Genomic DNA, 24,547 nt, shown 5'->3' on the forward strand with positions numbered 1-24,547 from the left:
ATTTAGGTTGGAAAAGACTCTTTAGATCATCTAGCCTAACCGCTAACCTATTACTGCCAAGTCCACCATAAACCATGTCCCTGTGCACTATGTCTACATGTCCTTTTAAGTACTTCAAGGGATGGTGATACAACCACCTCCCTGGGCAGCCTGTTCCAGTGCTTGACAACCCTTTCAGTGAAGAATTTTTTTCCTAATACCCAGTCTAAACCTCTCCTGGTGCAACTTGAAGCCATTTCCTCTTATCCTATCACTTGTTACCTAGCAAAAGAGACTGACACCCACATCACTACAACCTGCGTTCAGGTAGTTGTAGAGGAGATAAGGTCTCCCCTCAGCCTCCCTTTCTCCAGGCTAAACAGCAATGCCTTTGCCTTTACGTAGGCACAGGTACATATCTATTATAAATCATTAGAGACCAGTGGGCACAAATGTTCTTTTTTCTATAGTAAAAGATTGATCCAAAGAATCAAAATTTTCAGAAGTGGTTAGTTGTTTTGGGAATACATTTGGTGAGACTTAGAAGGGTCTGTCTATCTGGGGCTTGGCGCTCAGTTTTTTTCAGAAGTTAGAAGCCTATTAAATTCTGTGCCTCTCTGAAAGCAAAATTAAAATTTTAAACTGTTCTATTTGTAGCTTTATTTCTGAATAGGAGTTTATATTTTTAATCTGTCATTTATAGTTAGACCAAAGAGAATGAGTGACACTTAAACTAATCTTGATCAAATAAGTCCTAAAAAATGTGGGTTTGTATTCTGATTTTTTTAAAAAAAATCTTTGCAGGATCGTCTCAGATACTAGTGTCAGTGCCTACAATCTGTAGACTGAAATCAGCATAATCTTTAAGTGGCAATTGTGCATTGTTGCAAAAAACAAAATGTCTTCAGAGTAGCAACTGCTTGGAGGCAGAACAATAGATGGAATGTCTGAGGCACTAAACTAGCCTGATAGGGTTTGAGGCAGTTTCCATCACCAACAACTGGCACAACCTTTTTTTATTTCATAATTATTATTCCACATCATTGTAGAGATTTTTGAAGGGAGACCATCTGAAAATGTTAGAAAATTTTGTCTGCAAAAGACTTTTATTATTAAGAAAGCCAGAGCAAGAAGTTTGTTACATACTGCTGTTATTTCCTATTCCAGATTGATCATAATTCATATGCTGTTCTTACAGCAAGGAATGCACTACATGAATCTGCCTCTTACTAATTTGCTGTCTCTTTCCTGGTCTGCGTTTTGTCCTTATAATCTCAGATGGCCTGTAACAGCTGGCTCATGTGTTAAAAATCACCCAAAGGGTCTTTTCAGCCTGAATGATGTAACTTTATACTGGAAAATTATTTCTCTAGCCTTGAATGTCAGGAATCTTTGTATTCATATGTTCATATGGAGAAACACTTCCTTCATCTCTGTTGATGCATGGCAGTGCTGTCTCTAGTGTCTGTGACTTGTTGAACTGTGAATACCTACATATATTGTTAGGAACTCTGTAGCTACTTGAACCCCTCAAGTCTGAAATGGTCTCAAGTTTCTAATTTTTAATGGAAAAGAAAGCATTTGCATTTTCTTACAGCTTTACTTTCAGTGAATGCTTGTACTTCCACGAAGAGCAAGGATTTGCATTGTCTGAGTGGAAGAAATACAGAGAAAGAAAATGTGTGTATGTTTGACAGGCAGGTTGAGAGAATGTGTCTATCATTAGTCATGTCTTCTAGCTATGTCTACTATATGGTATTTAAAAGACTTCATCCTACATTTAGTATTCCTCGGAGAGCTGCTCTGATCTCAGATGTAGTGGTTTTGGCAGTATGCAATGTAGTATCATGAGAAAGTGAAAGCAGTAGTAAAACGTATGCTTGTCATTACTTGTAATTGAATTTATTTTAAAAAAAAACCAAAAACAAACGTTCTTTGAAATCACCAGTGAGTGTTTTTGTGTTCATGTGTCTGTTTCGTTCATCTTGCCATCTTTAGTGACAGGCAAGAGAACATTAGAGAATTATTGGTGAAAGGTGTTTTCTGTAACCGCGAACAGTTAGTGACACAGAAAAGCTCTCACTGAGTGAAGGTGAATATAGTCTGCAGAGGAAAAAAATCAACCCTTGGAACTGGGAGCTGGGTGGATAAAAGGAAGGTGAGGGGGACTGAAATTCACCAAAGGTATATTACAAACTAACTCTGAAAACAAATAAACCTTGTAATTCTATTTCTGAAGGAGGTCACCTTATCATTACCATACCTTACCATGTTGAAGTTGTCTGTTTTCCAAAAAATGTACAGAAGTGAGGAAAAAATTGCCCATACTACAGGGAAATAAAAAAGAGCTAAAAGCACGAAAACATTTGGCAAATAATTTCAAAATTGTCTTGTTGACATTTAGTGTTAAATTATGGATGACTCAAGTAGTTTATGATTTTAATTTTTCCTGAAAAAATATTAATATGTAACTTCTGAAAAATAAACTTACTTTAAGTCCTGAAAGCTGGGATCTTAAAATGGGACAAAACATTTAACAAAAACTCTGTCTCAGGAAATAGTGTCTTAACAATGGACTTACATTATTTGATTCTCTGCTGCTGCTGAGGTCCAATAGAAAACATCGTTCTGATCTCTCACAAAGATAAATTGGATTCTAAATTGTTAGGAGTATTGGGAATGTAAGGTTTATGATCACAGAGCAGAAGAGTGTAGGAGCAGGTAAGGGCTCATCTCTGAAGAAGACCTCTTGTTCTGAGAAAAATCAGGAGGCAAAAGAAGTAAAAGATGTCAGCTTATGTTTCATGTACTCTTCCAGAGGGTCAAATCCACATCAATTCGAAATCAGGTTTTCTTTCTAAAAATTTTATATTTCTTTTCATCTACTTCCACTTTCAAATAATATATACACTGCTCTACAGACCGTTTAAATCTTTGAACAGTTAGTGTCTGCTTCCAGCATCAGTCCTCTGCATCAGCTAGCTCTCACAGAAAGTATTTTTAAAAATATATAAATTATTGGAGTTTATGTTAGATAAACTTAATAAATGGAAAAAAAAATAAACCTCCTAAAATATTCACCTACAAGAGTAGGCACATAATTTTCTCCCAGATTGACTGAAAAGGAACAATTTGCTACAGGCTTCTAAATCTGAGTACATGCTTAACATTAGATTGTTATACAAAATGAAAATAAAAAAGTATTTTCTGTTCTTTGCAAAGATGGTGGTTATTATGTTCTTAATTTCCATTTAATGTTTTTGTTAAATATTTATTTATCTCTATTACATTTGGAATTTGATTTTATGAAGTGTTTCTAGTGAGAAAACTGGTTAATTTTTTAGGCATGCTTTCTGGAAGCTGACACTGCTTCTATGAGTGTACAATTTACATTTGGGAACTGCAGCGTAAAGAGGACTACACATTTAGGCATGCAAAAGCATTACCAGACATTTATTTTTTGTATTCATTTTATTAAAAGTACATAGAGTTTTCTACCATTTTTAATGGTTTTCTGAAAACAATAATCATTCAAACCCAACACGTTTTGTCAGCTATTTATACTAAACCTGTAGTTGCTAAGATTACAAACAACAGCTATTGTATATCAACATTCTCCATGAAAAAAATTATGTCATTCTGTGGGAATTAATAAATAATAAACCACAACTTGCCTAAAATACAGCTAACCAATATAGACACAAGCTACACTGTGTCTCTATCAATGATAAAGTGAAATTAAATCTATTATATTATATTGAAATAACTCAGTTGTAAATTTATATTTTAGTCTGATTTGCAGAAGACCAGAAGGGCTTCTTTTAGTATTAAGAATCTTGCAAGTGAATCATTGATATTCGTGAAGTACCTGCAATAGTTACTCTTCCACTATTTCAGTAAATGGCACAGGGAACTATTTACTTAATTACTCTTAATAAGAGTATTTTATAGACTGTTAATCCCATTTTAAAGACTGTATTATCAATAAACATTTTTAGTTTCTTTGTTCCAATACATTATCTATAAATTATCAATTCCTGTAAAAAATTGTTCCATTTTTTTTGCCTCTAGTTAATGTTAATCACTTGCTTCAGCAGTTAGAATTTTTTCTCATCTTTATCTAGATTACTTGTTCTCAGACTGTGTTTTGTGAACCATTAGTGATCTGTGACCTGTGAGCCTCAAAATAAAATGATCTGGAAGCAAAAGCTGTTCGGGACTGGGGAGTATGAAAGCATACTAAGTTTTTTTCAATAAGTACTGTGCAGCCTAAGAAACCTAGAGAACACATGAATTTCAAAGATGCATATCTTAATTTTCTATTTTGGGGGAATCATCAGTTTTCCTCTTGGATTAGCATAATAATTCACATATTTGTAGGAAATACTGTGCTTTAATCAGCTTTTGTGTTTCTCACAGTTTGTGTATTCTCACTGAATTTGTTATGAGTCTGGCTTAAAGTCATTAATGAAGACATTAAACAAATGCAGTGTATTATTACTGGATTCAGAGTACACCTCTTTTCTGTACTGTATGCAAGGCTAACTGATAAGAATGTATTGTTATAAATAGAATGGAGATGGTCTTGGTTTCACCAGTCACCGAAAGGCAAATATTTTCAGTTTTTAACTCACATACTACTTTCTACCATGTTTTCTGATTGTTTTAGGCATTCAAGTTTTCTTTTTTCATATTAGCTTTCATCATAAATACCATTTCCAACTGAAACAAATTATTGAGCCTCAGCAATGATGATAAACATATGGTACTATTATGCATCATTTTATACAGTACTATTTCAGCTCAATATTCTAAAATATCGTGAGTTTAAATGGAGATTTCTGTGAAACAAATGTCCTGTGTCTTTTAAAATGTGATGAATGAACTCTTTCAAACCATGTTTTTTAAATGCCTGTGACCACAGCTTTGTTATATGCTTCGTAACACTGATCTGAGAAAAAAAAAAGTGTGTTTTCTCACAGTTCTTAGTTGTTGATCTGTGTGCTAAAATTGTTTCTTAAAAACTTCAGGTTTTTACTGAGATATTTGTATATATACTAAATATTAACATCTCAACAACAGTTTATATGTTTTTGGACTAAACATAGGAAGTGGGTGAAATATGGCAATTATTCAAAAAATTGTCTGTCTACCTTTACTGGACTAATACTGTTCTTAAATTCTGAACTGTGAAAGATGAATTACTGAAGATACAGGTCATATCTAGCTATAATAAATTGTTTATCTATAATTACTAGTATTTCTTCATCATCTGCCCCACAGAATTCACAAATATCCATTATGGAAGAAGATACTTAAGGGCTACTACCAGAAGAGCAGTTCTTGTGGGTGACAAAACAAATTTCTTCTGTTAGTTCCTTAGCAGTTGTTGAACATTCTATCTCCACACACTTTAAAAACCTGCAGTGATATACACTCCGTTATGTACTAAATGTCAGTTTGAAATGTCTTAAATAATTACCTCTTTTTCACTACAGGTGAAGTGTGATCAGTACTGGCCGAGCAGAGGCACAGAAACTTACGGACTAATCCAAGTGACGCTTTTAGACACTGTTGAATTGGCAACCTACTGCGTTCGTACGTTTGCACTTTACAAGGTATGTATACTTCTATATACTTACAATGTACTTTTAAAATTTAAATGTAGGCAACTTCTGTCTTTTCCTTTTTCTTCCCCTCCCCTTTCCCCTCCCCTTCCCCTCCCCATTCCTCTTCCCTTTCCCCTTCCATTTCCCCTTCCCTTTCTTTTCCCCTTCCCTTCCTTCCTCCCTTCCTTCCTTCCTTCCTCCCTCTCTTCCTCCCTTCCTTCCTTCCTTCCTCCCTCCCTTCCTTCCTTCCTTCCTTCCTTTCATCCCATCACTCTCTCCTTCTTTCCTCCCTGCCCTCCTTCTTTCTTTTGCTTCCTGCCTTCCCTGTCTTTCTCCCTTATTTCCTGACTCCCTTTCTTCCCTTTCCCTCCTTCCACTTTTCTCCCTCATTTCCCTCTAGCAGCACTGAACAATGAGACTTTTTGCTCCAGTCTATAGAGTATTTTTTTCTTACAGCATGGAGTTTTCTAAGTTAACACAGAGCTCTCACTACGAAAAACCATTTAACAATGGAATACTAACTAAAGCTCTGGTACTTATGGCGATGTGTTACTGTTAAAGTTCTTAACATTGTTGGAATCCTGCAATACAGAATATAAAAAAATTTCCCTCCATAGCATGAGTTCTGTTTCTCTGTGAACCCAAATGCAATTTAAATACACTTTGCTGGAATATATGCTTCTGCAGTTGTTTCATTTTAAAATGCCAGTATTGCATCCAGTGGCAGTTTTGTCATGACTTTTTTTTAAATTTCATAGAATGGTTCAAGTGAGAAAAGGGAAGTGAGGCAATTCCAGTTCACTGCCTGGCCTGACCATGGTGTCCCAGAACACCCAACGCCATTCTTAGCTTTCCTGCGACGAGTCAAGACCTGCAACCCACCTGATGCTGGACCTATGGTTGTACATTGCAGGTAAGCCCAGAATTCCTTTCAAAGCATCTTAAGTCAAGATTTCTGCTTTCTATTTTGTTGCAGACAAAAACATTTTCTTTCAAAGAGATGTCTGAGTCTGCCAAAGTAAAAAGATGGTTGCAATGCAAACTGGGGACCTTACTATGGCACTGCCAACTTGGGTGGGCCAGAATTACTTTTTTGGTCTGTGCAAGAAAAATTACTTTTAGAATATCTGAAGATCTACAGGGAGAATGTCTGCAGGGAGAGTACATATGTATCTATGGCACTATGAAGGTGGCATTAAAAAGAAAAAGGATAGTGTTAAGAACCTGAATATCAAAGAAAGTGTGTTTTGAGCAATGAAAGAGCTTTTGAAATTATTACTTTTTTTGTGTGTGAAAGTCAAGAACATGAAAATTAAGAAAGATAAATGGCAAATTTTATTGAAAATAGGTAGAAACTTTAATCTTTATTTGAGGTTAAACCCTCAGTTTAGGACTGCGAGGAGCTGGAACTGCAAAGGTTACCTGGGAACAGGCTGAGCTCAGTTCCAGGGAAATGAGGGCTCCATGCTGTTTGCAAGGTAGCAAACCTCTTTAGGCATTATAAGGTATGAATTAACAAATTCTGAAATGAAAAACATCAGCTCCTTTGAAAGTTCTGGGAGTAAGGAAGATGAAGAGAAAGAGACAGGGATTCTTTGGAAGTATTTGTCAAGACCAGATCTTTTAGAAAGCCTTAAAATAACACAGTCATCAGAATGTATATGCTAATCCTGATAGAAGTAAGCTGTGAGATGGGCCCTCCTCGTTCCAGGTCTGTGTTGGTATAGCTTACGTAGTTTACTGTCCTGCCCCTTTCAGAGTGAATTCCTAAGGTCACAAATTTTTGTGAACTTCATTTTGGGATACCTTCAATTAGTAAGGCTGAGAGCTACTACTCCTTGTTCACTGAAGCTTAAAATGGTCTGCACATTTGAAAACCAGTCTTTTTGTCATCCAAAAACTGGGGAATAGGAATTACAAGGATTACAGCGTACCAACTACCTCTAGTTCTGGCTTCTTACATATTAATAAGGCAGCCATAGATGATGGTTATTTGAACATTTTCAAAGTGATTAAAAGAGCCTCTTGTAAATAAGACAGGAAAATAAAGTCAACAGGAAAACAAAATAAGCAGGACTTCAATGTCGAAAAGCACAAACTGTTTAGAAAGACCGAAGAGTATGGAAGATAGTTATTTACTGCTGATTGAAATGCCAGGTTTAGGAATGTGGAATAAATATAAATAATAATACAAATCTGTTTATATAGTTTGCTGAGTATTTCCTGAAAGAAGCAAAATCTTTTTGTACCTGTGTTTACAGGATCTTAAAATATTTTGAATATTGGCTGGAAGTGTGGATTGCCTCAGCTATAATTTTGACAGCTTGATCCATAAAAAGCGTCCCTCCAAAGATGCTCAGCAGTAAAGATGCTATGCTCTAAATCAAAACCAAAACTAATAGAAGAAATGAATCCTCCCACTCTGGGAAGGCTGTTAAGTTAGTACAATTACCTAAATTCTCTCAGTGCAAAAATAGATGAATTAAACCAGTTATTAAGAGTCATGCAGCAAGTCATTGGAAAAGATGAAATAAAATACAGAGCTTATTGTCACTCAGTGGTATTGATGAAATGCAAGGTTATTATTGTCTCTGTCATTGGTTACACATGCAAATTTCAGTGAAAGTGGTGATCAGGTTGTGTAGTATGATTTGCTGCCTGCTTAGGGACTGTTTTTCCCAATTTCTTATTTATCAATACTCTACAATATGCATATCCTGGTGGTAAATGTGTTGAAGCTCTTTGCCTTAGGTGTAGCTTCTCAAGACATTAAGATTGTAGGCATTTCATATGAACTGTTTTCTACAATGTGGGCTTCTACATATTCTATTATTTTAGCAAACCTTTTAAATCCCACTCCCAAAAATTTGTATATGAGCAGAACAACTAATGAACCCAGATTTCGTCGAAATTTACAGATTTATGTCTATGTATTTAAAAATTTTATGTGGCTGAGCATGTAGCAGGAAGTGTTGTGGACAGCCCAAAGTTTGAGTGTACTCATTAACTCATCAGTGTTAGTGTGATATCTAAGTGATAGACCAACAAGAATAAGTTACTAAAGTCTTTGTTACAGCAGTAATGTTAATGTGGATGTCTCTTTTCAGGCGTATTGTAGCAACATTATATTTTGAGATTTGCATTGGCTTATTATTTTGAATTTGACATTACTGAATTAGAGGAACAATGACAGAACATCAGCACAATTTTTTTTAGGCTAAAAGATATATCTTTCATTCGGCAGCATGAAAAACTTCCACATTTAGTTTGAAATTAAAGTACTGGACATGCCTAAATGTGTCATTTCAAGCTCAGGAGAAAAAAAAAAACACCCAAACCATTTTATTTTTGAACTAGAAAAGTAAGCAAGTTTTCTATTTATCTATTTTATCTTACAACCTGCTTTCAGATTTTTCTTTCCTCTCTTCTCTGTTGCTCACTTTCTAAATTCCTCCATTCCACTCTCTCCTTTCCTTCTCATCCTCAGTCATTTCATTTTTTCCAATATTTTTCTCTCCAGTGTCTGGGCTACCCTTTATTCTGTGGGCTGCTAATTATATTTGATTTCTGTCCATCAACTCCACTATTTTCTCAAACTCCTTTCACTGTTTTTTACTATACTGCTGAACCATTTCAATACAAAATATGTTCTTACATGTCTTGGTATGTTCTGTGAAGAAAGATTGCCATCCAATGGTAGCATTCTTCTGCCAGCTTTTGTCTTGCATCATCTTCCACTGTCTTCTGGTAGTCATCCTTTTCCATGGAGATATTTTATCTGCCCTTGAAAAACTTCTTGCTTTCCTTTCTTTCTTTGCTGGCTCCTAGTCTGCCTCTGCAACCTTTTTAAAAAGTCCTTTTTTTTCCTTCTTCTGTATCTTATCTATCTCTGTCTCCCATGTTGTGTTCAGGACTCCCTAAGTCTCTTTGTTAAAGCTTATGTACTGCCATCATTTAGATATTAAAAGTACTTCAAACTTTCTCCACTAGAACAAAACAGTATGATACAAGACCATGTCCGGTATCCTTTGCCTATGGTAGGCAGTGCTTTCCCATGATATCCCACTGAAGGAATAATGTGAGTTTACTCCCCGGTGGGAACATGGGATTCATAATGGGCAGTGTAAGACATCTGAGATAGCACTGGTGCTTTCTTTTATATTTCTTCCAGTACCTAACAACCTGTCAGAGCTCAGGAAATTAAAATAATGACATGTTATAGAAGTAAAATATACAAGAAGGACTACTTTTCAAAATCTGTTTGGTAAAAAGAAAGAGTAGATATGAAAAAGCTGTGGAAGAAGCATTTTTTTTCTGCAAAGCTTTTAACCGATAAAAAAATGAAAAGCAAAGCTAGTGGGCAACTAAGTACAGGGAGAAGCTGTTTGTCTATATTTCTGTGGATTTAGCTCAGAGTTTCTTACTGCTCAAAAGTTATCTCCTTTTCACTTTTGATTCCAGTAAACACCCTGTAAAAACAACAGGAGCCTGCCTGAGAGAAGAACCAGCTATCTGCGTTTTGATCCTTAGAAAGCAACGCCCTAATTTATTCTGTATTTATAAATAGACATTGTAGGTTTAGCCCAAGCTTTTCCTTACTGCATTCTCCACATTTGCCTTAATAGTGACCAACAGTTATCTTTCAGTCCACTTCATGTTAAGAGATTCAGTTTTTTCCAATTTGCTTGGTAGTTTTGCGATATGGCTATATATCCTATAGAGAATCAAGGTGGTTAGAGATTCAGTTCATGAGTGTGGCCCCAGAGCAGTTTGTATCAAAGCCTCAGTAGCTGATAACCTAGTTTAATATTCTGTTCCTAGGAAATCGTGTTGAATGTGTGAATAATTATTTTAATAACGTACAGTGTGCTTAGTGGGAAAAAGTGTGAGGTGAAAACACATGACAGCTGAATAACTCACCCTGTAAATATTTGAATGCATTCTATTCATGTAATAGTGACCAGAAAAAATATGCATAGTCTTAACTGGTGAAATTAACTGTGATGTAAGTATTACCATTCAAAACTACCATTCTGATAAATGCATGTCAAACAAATGCAAGTATAAGACTTTATAACAAATTTTGTTTGATGAAACCAAAGAAAAATACATAATTATTTGTTCAGAATTTATGATAATATTAGTAATTATTTGTTACTAATGTCCATGCAACAGACATATTTGCATGTCATTTACACATCTACTTTTGATTATTAAGTTTTGTTGCCTGTGCAGTATTGAATTTCAATCTAATATAGAAGTTAAAAACGTGTTGAGAAATGTCATATATACATTTTACTAGTCAAAGCTTTTACTTGTGCAGAAAAGTTGGCAGATTTTTAATCTGAAAAGGAAGTTGAAGTATAATTAAAGCTATGTAATTTTAAGATGAAAACATGGATCATTGCTGAAAGGATTGTGAAGCATTAAAGGGAACGTCAAGACCAAAACTAAATGCAGATTTTTTTATTTTTTTTTTTTAATGTATGTAACCCGATATTCTGGTAGGATTACCTGTATGAAAATGGTGTACTTGTAAAAATATAAATTCATAATGCCATTGCACTCTTTTTCCAGGACAAAAAATCTGTATTTTTCTGTCTATATCCACCAGGAAAGATAGTTAAGCAATGCCCAAATCAAGATAAAGTTAAATTTAGGAACATATTTGTCATAAACTGCCATGTTCCGTGATCCTTGCTTAAGTTACATTCTCCCAAAGACAGGAGTATCAGTCTTTTCAGTGTGAGATTTGATGGAGGAAAGCAGCTGAATCAAAGGGAAAGGTGGATGCAAAAATTAAAAAAGAATAACACAAAAGAAATGTAACAATCCCATCCTGTTTGTAGATACTTTTTGTGATGTCTGTTCAAATCTTGACTTGGCTTGTTTAGAATACCTTGTGTGAAGACTTTTCTGTGTTCATTGAAATACTTCATGCAGGTAGATGCTTTTTCATTTACAGACTGTTGTATTTTAAATCCGTATTCTTTCAGTACCCTTGCACAGAACTTGAGTACTATCACAATCCAACCAGTATCTCTGCATGACTTGCCCTAATTTGCAGAGCTGATGTAGGAAAAAAAAGGTTTCTTTAATGAGAGTATGCAGGCTTAAACCCTAGGATTCTGCATCTGTGGGGCTGTAATGTGTGGTCTAATGATAGTGGGGAAAGCATACATTTTTGTTTGAAGTTGGATTAGTGCAGGCAAACAGGTGCTAATCAGATCACAATAAAATAGCACCGGAGGATGTTTTTTTTCCACTGTTTTCAAAACATCACAGAAACTTTAGTAGTTAGTTCAGTAACACTACATAAAAGCTTAACATGTAAGTGCAATCCCATATGTTCAAATCTCTCTTTTTTATACCATCACCAAGGGGCATATCTTCAAGATATTTTGTGAACAGTTTTGGCAGGTACTGCTAATGCTGCTATTGCAAACAGAAAAACTGGGATGTTTGGAAGAATGTGACTGGTTTAAGTAAAACCATGTCTAAGTATACTAACATAACCCATTAGTACAGTAAAAACAAGCTAATTTTCAAAAAATAACAGAACGCAGTGTTATCTTCTATTTCTTAAAGTAGAATACTTACATAATTTTTATTCAGTGTTTCAGAATAAAAAATAAAATTTTAAAAACATACATACATACATACATACATACATACATACATACATACATATATATATATATTTTTATATATATATATAATGGCAGTGGTTTTCCAATCTATTGTTTTACTTCCCCTACATATCTTTTGAATCTCCCTACCACTTTTGCCATACGCCTCACAAGTACTCATTTTCTAATCCTGGCAGTAAGTAAGTTGCAGATGACTGTCTATGCTTTTTCATGCGGGGAAAAACAATAACCCCAGTACATATTGAGAAATCTCACAAAGAAGATTGAAAAATACTAAAAGCTCCCTCATTCCTTCCTCTCCCTACCCTGAGAAAAACTCAGGATCTATCTAACTTCCCTGGACAGCTGAAAGCTCTGAAGAGGAAAAGATAGTAAAGGCATTTTAGTATGACAAGTATTTTAATATCAGAAATATTCTAAACTTCCCCTGCTTTACCTACATGTCTTTATCCAACAGCTATTGGGTTGCTACTATATATTAGACAGTATTGTACATTATCCATATACAAAAACACTGTAACACTCTTTCCTATCCAGGTTGTAGATCACCATATAGCTCATTAAGACAACTTTTTTTTTCTCAAAGTTTCTCTTTGTTCACAAATAAAAAACAAAAGGGGACAGATAAGGTTGTTGTTGTTGTTAGATTCTCTTCTTAAATTAATGCATACTTGATGACCTTGCTTTAGGATGTTTAGTTCATCTTAATATAAGAACACAGCAATGAGTAAATGTCCATGTTTCCATGTTTTCCATTGAATTCCATTTGTACTGATTGTGTCAATTACTCTGACCGTGCAGTCAGAGTAACTGACTGGGCGGCATTTCATTTCTACACATAACATTCTTGTTGAGACTTACTTCATTTCTACATGTTCCTTACACAGAGTACACCAAAGCATGCAGATTTTTGATACCTTGGGAGCTAGATCTCTGTTTAAAGAAGTGAAACTCCTAATCTAGATATTTTTGAGCGGTTCTGTCTTCATGTAGTTGGAATTGTAGAATCTAGTGGAAAATGAGAAAAAGTCTAGGAGAAAGCTTGATAAATGCTACCTGGTAGAACCAAAGACTGATTTCTCACCAGCACACTGATTGACAAGTCATCAATACAGCAAGACTTTATTATATTTATAAATATGTGTTTAAATATATATGTGTGTGTGTGTGTACACATATATATATATATATATATAAAATCACTTGTGTAATAAGTGTCATCACTGAGAGACATGTCAGGACTCACCTTCATATTCTCACCATAAAATCTTTCAAGGCTGTGAAAATTTAGATTCCAAAAGCTTCATCAGTTGAAGACCCTGGCTGGTAAGATTTTTCACCTAATTGCTGTGCTATGCTCATGCAATTATACGAACAAAAAGTAGAGTCTCCATCTGTATGCTGACACAGCCAGTGATGGAAGTGTAATGCTGAACATTTTTTTTTCTCTGTTTCAAATTTGAGTGTCATTAGTTAGGGTCATCTTGATTGCAAAGATACCTTCTCCAACTGATCACTCTTTAACTTAAGTGGAGTCTGGTTCTTATTAGCCTAGGTCTCTAATTTGTTTCCTTAAATTTAGATGCTCACATGTGAAAACCTGGAATTATGAACATTATAAAGATTACCATATAGTACTTAATGTGACAGCGTGCAGGATCTTTAAAGATTGACTAAGTTGCCTTGGTATTAGTCTTTATAGGAAAATACTATGCTACATTATCTAGAAGTCCTCCATGTGGTGTCAAATACCACCAAACTGATGCTGATCCACTTTCTAGTTTCATCTTAAGTTAGAAAACAGCTATACACAGCAAACCAGCCTTTCCTAAAATCTGAACTGAAACTGCTGTGTGGACAGCGTCTGCTGCCATTCTTTATAAGCATAAAATTCACTGGAACTTAACTGGAATTATTAAAATTATAAAGCATACAAATAACAAATAATAGCAGTATTTCTTCATGCAGTTTCAAATAATGGAAAATAGCTATTTGTGGTCTTTTGATTAAATTAGGCCTGTGTATAGAGCCGTCTAGGGTTGGCACTGAGCCTGTGGTTCGGGAGATTACACCCCCACTGCTGTGACTCAGGGCTGGATTATCTTTTGAAATCCTAAAAAACTGCCATGACTGTACAACGCAAGATTTTGTTTCTGGTAGAAGTCAGAAATCTGTAAAAGAACATAGTGGTCTGTCTAGGCTGGTATCCTGTCTCTGACAATGGCAGATGTCAAAACTTTCAGGGGAAAGTATAAAACACCAATGTCAAGAATATTTCGGTAAAGTTTCCTTGCCAGCAGCAAGCAGTTATGACTAGTTTAGCCCTGTTTCATAAGGACTTCAATTATTTGCCCCCGTTATTCCTCTAACTAGCTGGAGAAGCTGGTGGATACTTTATTGTTCATATTCAGGATTGTACACACATTTTAAAGAACAAAACCAAACAGCCTTATCTTTGACTTTTTTCCTTGTCTAAGTATTAATTTCTGACAAGTCGTTTCAGATATTGTGTTAGAAGGTATCAATTTACTGTTATTTTGGAGATGTGTCTCTTCATTTCACTAAATATCTTTAGATAAAGGGAGAAAAAAGAATATTCTTTAATGCTGTTTCTTATTTTACATGTCTACAACTTCCCCTTGTCTTCATCCATCATAGAAAACGAGGGCAGCAAAATCCTAACCTGCTTCAGTACTTGTCCTGTGGAGGGAAGTGGCAGGAAATCTTCACATCCTTAGTCTTTTTGCTGGCCATCTCTGCTCCCTCGTTCGTGACGTACCCTTTTTTTGTAGCCTTTGCAACTAACTATTCCCCAGTCTTATTATTTTGATTATTTTTTTAATAAAGGTAAGGCAGCAAAAATATTTCCAGAATTACGCCATGTTTTCTTTCTAAACCGTTCAGGGAACATACTGAGACTTGACTTGGATTCGGCCGACAAATGGTTTCGGTTGAGGAGATCTCCTGGAGACTGATGACTTTTCACTGAGTGAAATAACCTGCCTCTTATTAAAATGTAATAATTTTCAGGAAGATTTTTTTTAACAGAAGCTGTGCCTTTTCCATGTGTTATCTCAAATTACAAATATATTAGCGCTGATAATTATTTCCATATATATATTATCATGTCCTACAAGGCCTGTAATTTCCTTTGACCTAAGCTGTAGTTTGATACATTATTTGATCAGTGCTCTTAGTGAGTCATTTTATCCATATGTATTTAGTTAATTGGTTATTTTTCTCCCCGCCCATGTTTATATATAATATACTCTATAAAGGAAAAGGAAATCTGACTGCTTGCAGCTGAGTCTAGTAAAAGAGCAATTAGGTTCTATCAGAGCCAGCAGCTGTCCATAATGAATTCTGAATTAAAATTATGAGTGAAGAAAAGAATCCAGCCATCTGCAGGAAATGTGAAAATATTTTTGTAACCCAATAGCTGAATTCTGGAAAGGGGTATCTCTGAGATTTCCCAGCTGTACCTACAGTAAATTCCGGAATATCCATGGACACACAGTATACTGGAACACATTGCATCAACTTGGCTACCCAGTGTATTTGGCTATCTTCAAACAGGCTGTATTTTTATCTAAAGTAATCAACATCAAAGCCTATTTAGTTTCTAGAAGTAAAAAGGAGCTTTAAAAATAGTCCTGTTACCTTTTTGTGGATGCTTTTCATTCAGTGTTCTGCCCTGAATATTAATCTTCATTTTTCATACTTTTATAGACTTCAGGGTCTCATCACTTATTTGTCAATGACTGCTGGTGTGGTGCCCTTTTTTTTTTTTTTTCCCCTCCTGAATTTTACAAATTGTTGAAAATTAATTGTTGAAAAATTACTGTAATACTACCCAAGTTCATTTTACAGCTACTTTGAAATTTCTACCTAAATTTAACTAAGATCTGACTAAGATTTTCATTATAACTTGTCCACAGTATTTGGTCATAAGTTCAGAATCCTGCAAAAAAGAGACACCAGTGTCCAACCTCTAAATGACAAATTAAGAAATGTAAAATGCTCAGTGTTATTAACTTCTCACTAACTGATTTTCTACTGCGTTACAGAGAACTCATGCTGGTATAAAGACTGCTAACATTAAAGAAAGGAAACATCAGACGTAGTACCAGTAACCAAGCTCTTCAGCTGTCGGTGGAGTATTGTCAGAGATATTGAAAAATGTATTTATTCATTTCACCACTTGGTCTAAGAAAACAGAGGCCTAGCATGAGCCTTGATAGGAGCTTCTCAGGGAAGCCGCATTTTTTTTCTTCTCTGTTTTCTGCTGTGTAACATCTCACTGCATTATTACTGTATTGCAACCGTTTCAGTTCAAACCAAATCTAAGATGGCAAGATCACGTTTTTCTCATCATCTGAATGAATATATGTCAGTTATCCATGGAAAAGGAAAAGGCATCTTGATATGGAGATCCAAAAGAATAAGACTGCTACTAAACTCCTGTCAGCTTCAAGCTTGAGGACTACTTTTTGGTTATTTCCATCTTTACAAAGTAGGAAAGAAAGAGAAGAAAAGGAATTTTTAGACAGTTAGAGCCTAGTTCATTTAGGGCTTTGAACTGTGATTGGTGCTGAAAAAAATAATGCCAGTGCAGACTGAGGAGACCTGGTACTACATCTTCTTCTTTGCTTTGTACTTGCCAGATTCAATACTGTCTGCAGATGACAATCTGGGACCTCACCACTGTTCTGTCAGTCTAAAACATAAATGTAATAAATGGAAAATGTTAGCATTCCAACTTTAAAAACAGGGATCCTGAGTGCAGTCAGTGTTAAGAAAAAGAAACAGTTGTTGACCACAATAGGTATACAAACACCTAGAATCAGGAAGGTGTCAGGAAGGAGTCTGAAACTAGGAAGCACCTTAGTGTTCAGCAAGTACTTTCAAGGTCATCCTGTTATCCAGTACTGCAGAACACATTTCTTCCTGACTTTTTTAATTCATTTTCAGATAGGATCAGTTCACCTTTCTATGTCCCACACAGATAGGGTAATAGCTCTTCTACATTTTCCACATGAAAATGTAATCAAAGCACAGAAATATGCAAAAGTACAAAACAATTCAAAACATTCCACTCTGAGAATGCAAAACAGGATGAAATATAAAGAAAGCAAGGAGTAGCTGTTAGGAGCAAGCAGCATAATTTTTGCTTATTGGCTTCTTTGTTGTGCTGTAATCTTAACTTTTATTTATTGATGACAAGATTGCAGTGTACTTCCTCTCATAAATTACCCAGAAGTATTATTTTCCGTATTTACTACAACTGTTCATGCATAGATCAGTCTTTAATTGAAGGTAACAAGTCACAGAAGGTTGTGAGTTTTTTTAAATTAACCTTGAAATACAGTCTTTTCCTAAACTATTTCACTAAACTCTATTTCAGTAGCTTTTACATCTTTCTCTTTCTTTCTTTCTTTCTTTTTCTTTCTTTCTTTCTTTTTCTTTCTTTCTTTCTTTCTTTCTTTCTTTCTTTCTTTCTTTCTTTCTTTTTCTTTCTTTCTTTCTCTTTCCTTCTTGAGTTGAATGCATAATGACAAGAATGCTTTGCGAATGCATTGTACACTACAAAGGATGTAAAATATACGCTGAAATTCAACAAAACTCTCAAAGAAGATACTTTTAGGATAGTTACTATTTGATACTAAATACAGAATGCAGTACACTGAATATGTAACATTGCATATAGAAAAGTATAAAAATAAGGAGGATATCTGAGAACTGGATTGATTTTGAAATAAAAAATCACAGTAAGTCTTTGTGCACAGATAAAACAGTACAGTTTATTCTAATTTATTTTCTTTATATACCTGAGTAATTGAAGAAATCAGGTGATATAGTGATTCTCAGTGAGGTGTATATATAAAAATCTTCTGTGAAAAGCGGGATTATGGACAGTATGTATTGCTATATAAAATCAACAATCAACTCTGAAGGGAAACCAAGATAACACAAAGAAGTGGTAGGGTCAAAAAACTTTTTAGTTGTCATATTGTGCAATTTCTGCTATATTCCATCTCACAAGCAGAATAATAAGAGGTCTTTTTTTTCCACCAACAATTCATGATTTCAGGAAAGAAGGCAGAAGTACTTCTGTCCCTTTTAAGGAAGAAAAAGCAAGGATCCAAAATAGTCCTTTTCGATGGCATAGTTCCTAAAAGTGTCAGGTACCCCAAGGCAGAAGTGTTGATTGAAAGGAAGAGGTCTAGATGATCTGATTAGCAGACAGGGAAGTGGAATGCTTGTGTTTTAAGTATGTGGGACCATAAGACCAATTTTAGACAGCGTATGCAAGCTCCTCCTCCAGGACATGTCCAGAATATTATTTTCTTAGAGTGCCTATCCAAATTCCAGCAAAGTCTAATAAAAGTCTTTCTGTAGGAGAAGTTGTGTCTGTAACTTTTTGGTTAATAACCCTTAATAGATTCTTTCCTCCATGAATTTATTTTTGGCATTCATGGTATTTAGCAACAAGTTTCACAATTTAATTACATACTACATTAAAAACTACTTCCTGTTTGTTTTAAATTCTGTCTCATCATTTCATTTCATGATCCTGTTTCTTGTGTTACAAGCAAAAAGTTAATAGTCATTGCCTTTTCACCTCTTCCACATAACTCATTGGTTTGTGCCCTTCTTTCATATATCCCTTTCTCTTAAGTGTTGTTTACTTCAAGCTGAGATACCTAGTTTGATTAACCTCTCCTTCCTACATCATCATCCTCTTTTCAACCTTAGAATTTCTTTACCATTCTTGAGGTGGGCCACATGGCTTGTCATAATAGCAAATGCAAGGGCAGTATTTTGGCATGCAGAATGACTTCAAAATTCAAAGGAAAATTTACAGAATCCTTCGGTAAATAGTGGATTCACAGGGGAGTGCATGAATGAATCAGTATGAGAATGAATAAAGGTATCACACAAAATCCTTCAATTAGATCTACAGAAATCTTCTATATGTAATTGCAGTGCAAAAATGTAACTTTATGTAAATGACTGTCACATTTTTTAAAAGTGTGCTGAGAAGTTACCTGCGGATGTAATATTTGTAGTTTGATGTTGTTTTTCCTTCACTCCATTACTTTAATAAACTACTTATGTATCTTTTATTTTCACAGTGCAATATGGTACATCTTTCTCCACTGCTTACAAGTAAATTATTTCTAGTACTTGTGAGCTGTCAGTTAGTGGAGTTGCTTTTTACATTATGCACTTCCCCAATTACATTCCTGTATTGCTTTTAAGATATATATGAGTCCTTCTGCATTTCTATAAAGTTCTTGCTTAGGGCAGACCTGAATTTAAAGTGGTGAGAGGAACTGAACTGCTGTTGTGGAATGTCCTTGTTAGAGGTGTCCCTTAAAACATTTTTGATTTGTTTTATTGAGCGTTACTAGTGCTACATTTTTATTCTGCATGGAAAACTCAGCTTGTATTTTAGTAAACAATTATTCCCTGTCCATGAGATATTTTAGATATATTTACTGGAGTTTTGATTCTATACGTTTCAATATTTGAGAGGTTTTTTTGTGTTCATGATACAATCTGTTAAAAGAGCTTCATGAGCTTGATCTCTCCAGAGCTGAACTGAGGATTAGACAAGTAGTTACACTTCTACAATTGCATATTACAAAAAATTTGACTTAAATCTGGGGCAGCTATGTTTGAAGAATTTATGGTAAGGGTAGAATCCTGAGAATGTGCAGATGGAATATGAAGAATTTCCTTTCAATAAAGCTCAGTAAAGGAAGAAAGTTCTAAAGCTGACTTTTGATTTGTAAGCTTCCTATACTTTTGCCCCCTATCTGTGAAAACTCTGGGGAGGTGTCACAGGAAAACTCACTTTAGAGTGAGCTTTATCTATTTGTAATGAATTCTTCTCATTTTCTGATTTTTTTCTTGTCTTGTTCTTTTTAAGAAGCTTTATATGACTTCAGCGACAAATATAGTTGCCTCCATGCATAGCACAGAGATGAAGAAAATGCAATGCCTAAAGTCTTTTGTTTGGTGAAGGATTACACCTAAAAATGTATCGCGTACCAAATTTGATTGCTGGTATCTGACCATAAACACAGTGAGAAGAAAAGAAAGTTATTGTGCAGTTCCACATCAATTCTCAAAGGTCTCTTGTAAGCCAGTAACAGAATTCTTGAAGCAGCCCAGTTTCTTTTCTGAAACAAAATTTAAATTTACCTCTTTGCACAAGTTCTTTATGCTGTTTTAGTCAGATGTATCACTTCAAAATAATCTTCAATGGTTTCATAAGGGGCTTTTTTTCTGCTTCCTGGACAGAGGGGTGATTTCCAACTGTGTTCTAATTTGCTAACTGGAAAAGGAGAAAATAATCTAAATATTGCCCTTGGCAGAGCTACTACAGAATTTATGCGGGATTGGAATCTAATTAATCATACAAAGTTCCTCAATAAAATCCAGACATTTTTATATGTTTCCCATATCACAAGAAATTTTATGTACTTTCAGTTCCTAAATGCAAGGCTTCATTCAATCTGAAACTGTAATATTAAATAAAATTTTCCCCTGATACAAGTCAGAAACATCCTAAATGATTTTTGGTCCATATTTTACTGTCTTTGCTTCCAATTAAATGACCTGTGATTACTGGCAATTACACTCCCTGCCTTTGCCAAATCACTGAAGTATCAGTAAAGGATCATCACTTAAACAGCTACAAATTAATCACAAAAGCCAACCTTTAACACATCCATACAGTGATTTTAATGTTGAATGTCCCCCTTATGCCTCTTAATTTTTCTTTTTGTGAATTGCAGCTGTATTGCTTCACAGGACATTAAACATGTTTCAGCTCATGGGACTGAGTCAGTCAGATTTTTAGAAATTGAAAACAAATGTTGTAATAGAATAAATGGTAATATTTGAAGCAATAACAGTTTTCTAGCAGGCATGCCTATTTAATAGATTGCTTAAGTTTTCAGCTTGTAAACATAATATCACTAGTTTAAATGATAGAGTATTCTAAAATTCTAAGTTTGACACCAAAAGATGCAAACCAAAAGGGCAAGAAAAGCAATAACTAAGTGTAGAATTAATTTGTAAAATTACTCTCCTTAGCTGAATTATCATCACTAGTAGAAAGTACATAGGAATTAATTTTTATTTCATGTTCCAGTGGCTTATTTGTGAGGATTCAAACTGCATGGCTTCACAGTAATCTTATCAGTACCATTTTAAGAAGTCTGTGTGGTAGCAGAACAGAAGGAGAAACAGGATAAAGATAGAATAGTTTCTTGCTCTTGATAGGAAGCGATTGGAGTTTGGAGTTAGAAGGTATGTGCGTGTGAAGAGGAAGAAAATTAAAATATTCATAGCATTGGTACCAGTTTTCATGGAAACTAACAAGGGTAGTCTGGTGGACACGTGGCTCATTTGTAATAGGTGGAGATGGAATATCTTGAACACCTTAAGATAGAAAAATATCTTGCTGGTTAAAATGATCCAGAGAGGAGTGCGTCAGGAGCCCAGTGAAGCCCAGTGCCTCAAATGTAGAGTGTCACCCCCTCCGTTCTTATCATAAAAACATTCATGCATATAAATGTGTTTTGGTCTGGTGTCATGATCTTCACAACCTCTGCATAAGCCTATAAACTAGCAAATATGTTCTGTGGTACAGTATGCTAATATCTATTCCTCTTTGCATTTGCTCTGGGGAAGAATAAACATATAAATGATAATTCAAGATGTGAAGAGAAGAAATGAAAACTGCTCATTCCAGCTGAAAGTGCAAGCTTTTAACTGGGTCAGAATTTTGCGGTTGTGGTCTGTAGGTACCAGTGAACCTTTTAGTGTTTGATCTCAAAAATGGCATATCCAGTTCTAAACATGGTGCTGGAACATTAATTCATTAATGCATGATAGGAAAGAGAACCATATTCTAAACTACTGAGAACATCTGCACTGTCAAACCTTCTTATTTCTCACTTGGCCAGTTTTTGTTAGGCTGATAAAAACTAAGTGCAAACAGGTGTCATTTAAGGAATGTTTTAAAGCTTTCATAGAGACCAATCTGACATAAAATTGTGCGCTACTTGTGTTGATTCATTTGCAATTAAAAAAAAAAAAAAAAAGCAATACTGAGACAATATTTTTTTTAGTTTTTCTCCGTGATTACTACCAACATTAAGGTCACCAAAATTTCCTGGAATGCAGAGCTTTTATTGTACAAGGTAAATGAATTCCCATTTAGCTAGGATAGCTGTCATTTCATTTATCTGTATATTTTCTTTCTCTACAACTCCCACTGATCAATATCATTGATTGGTAAGTTTTCTTAAGCTCACATTATTGATTACTTCTTGTCAGAGTGCCATCTAAGAAAGTTGGGATTGATGCATTTGGTCTGTTAGCAGAAGTTCTCAGTGTTTGAAGGAGATTTGCTTCTGGAAAGACTAACTGGCGGCAAGAATGCATGGTTAACAATACATAAATGTAGAATACTAAAAACAAAACTTACCTCATGTAAGACTAAAACATCTTTCTTCTCTGTACTTCTTCTGATTTGGTTGTAAGTAAATGCATTTTACTGGTAACTGGCAAAGATTCTTAAAGCATAATGCAAGAAAGAAAGGTTTACCTTAACTACCAATTTCAGGATGGACTTAGGTTATTTAATATTTCATGAAAATATAGGAACTGTGAGGTTTTATTTTTTATATAGTTGTCCTCTAGAACCTGGTTGTAATTATTTTTATTTCTGTTTCTCTGATTTTAAAAAAAGGCAGATTGTGGTGTTCTTAAATATCCTTAACTTAGATAATGTCAATGTCTTCAGGGTTTATAAACTGTAGCTTGCTATACTACTTCCTGCATTTGTTACTGACTGAAAACAGTTAAGTATTTAGAAGGCCAGAAACTTTCGTTTATTGTCACAGGTATGACGTGATCCCACATAGAAAAATGATACACAAAACACCATTTTATTTTTCGCTTGTGCTTTACATAGATACATGTATACAAGTAGTTGAAACAAAACTTAATAAAGTTCAGTCATATACATGGCTGCAAAAAGGCAGTCACCCATCTGAAGACTTGATTCAGTACAGCTGATGTCCAAACATCACACAAGTTAAATATTTGGATCTGGGCCTGTGTGTTCTGTAGTCTTCTTCATGTGCCTTCTACATCATTCCTGTTCAGTTACACCAAATGTATAATGAAGGATCATGTATGACTAACAGTAATCACATCAAGGTGAGAACTGCATATCTCTTTTTCCTCTCCTGATTTCATAAAATCTTCCTCAGGAGCTATTAAAGGTAGCCCATGCATGTAACAGACTACACCTTTAAGACAGGAAGGGAACGACTACAAATCCTTGAGACATTTTAACACATTTTGACAGCAGGTATAAAAATAAACTGCTGTTAAGTAGGTCTGTTACTGAGAAAGGTTTAATTCTCTTAGATTCAGCTGAACATTTAATGATCAAGTTTATTCCTGTGCCAAATTCACAGTAGCTGACCCATGTCATCTACCCTCAAGTCCACCAAAGAGGGGAAGGCAACTTTCTAGCTCAGACTTATTCCTGAGGAACCCTGTACTGCGCAGAGAGCACAGAAGTAGTTGTTTCTTTGGCCTCAGCAGAATTGATGTGACTTTGCTTCAGCTCCTGCTTAAAACCAGCAACTGACTTAAGCCAGAACTTGTAAGGAAGCACTACCTTTGCCTCTGTCTGAAAAGCATTACTTATCCAGTCTGGACACTAATTCAGTGCTGTGATTTCAGGCTTTGTCTTTAAGCATATTTTAGTCCTTTTATAATCTGTCCTTTGAAATAATGTGATGACTGAGCATCATGGTCTATGTTCTAGCCATTCCAGATCTTTCTTGCATTTTCCAGGAGATGCAAGACAGACATTGAAGTGTCCATCTGGGGATTTCCCCAGCCTACAGCTAGCACAGTTAATTAGGCATGGCTCTTCATTGCAAAGAGTAACAGTATGGCCTGGCTAAGTGGAAGAGCATAGGAGAGAACAAACTGTGTTAATAGGAGTCCATTGACAGAATTGGGAGAGGGATAGAAATTTTACCTCAAAAGCACAATAGAAATATGTAATACTCATTTTCTGTAATGTTATTGTTTGCCGATAAATTCACTTCTGTACAGAATAGCAACAACAGCATGTTTAATGAGTTAGAAGTGTGCTACAAATAAATCTTGAATTCTCAGAGTATTCATCATCTCCATTAATTGCCATTTTTAAGAACACATATTTCTAGAACATGTTACAATGTGGGTTATTTCTATTTAGTCAAG

General features: G+C 35.1%; 1 protein-coding gene across 10 annotated transcripts in view; it reads left to right on the forward strand.

The window, feature by feature from the left end:
• Positions 1-24,547, forward strand: part of PTPRD (protein tyrosine phosphatase receptor type D) — a 380,605-nt gene that overhangs the window by 336,559 nt on the left and 19,499 nt on the right. For all 10 annotated transcript variants that reach the window (XM_056325255.1, XM_056325244.1, XM_056325247.1 and 7 more), the window contains 2 exons: positions 5,478-5,597; positions 6,347-6,501. In XM_056325255.1, the coding sequence (XP_056181230.1) occupies positions 5,478-5,597; positions 6,347-6,501 (275 nt within the window). The remainder of the gene's footprint in view (positions 1-5,477; positions 5,598-6,346; positions 6,502-24,547) is intronic.

The sequence above is a fragment of the Falco biarmicus genome, chromosome Z (genome assembly GCF_023638135.1).
Source record: "Falco biarmicus isolate bFalBia1 chromosome Z, bFalBia1.pri, whole genome shotgun sequence".
NCBI classification, from domain to species: Eukaryota; Metazoa; Chordata; class Aves; order Falconiformes; family Falconidae; genus Falco; species Falco biarmicus.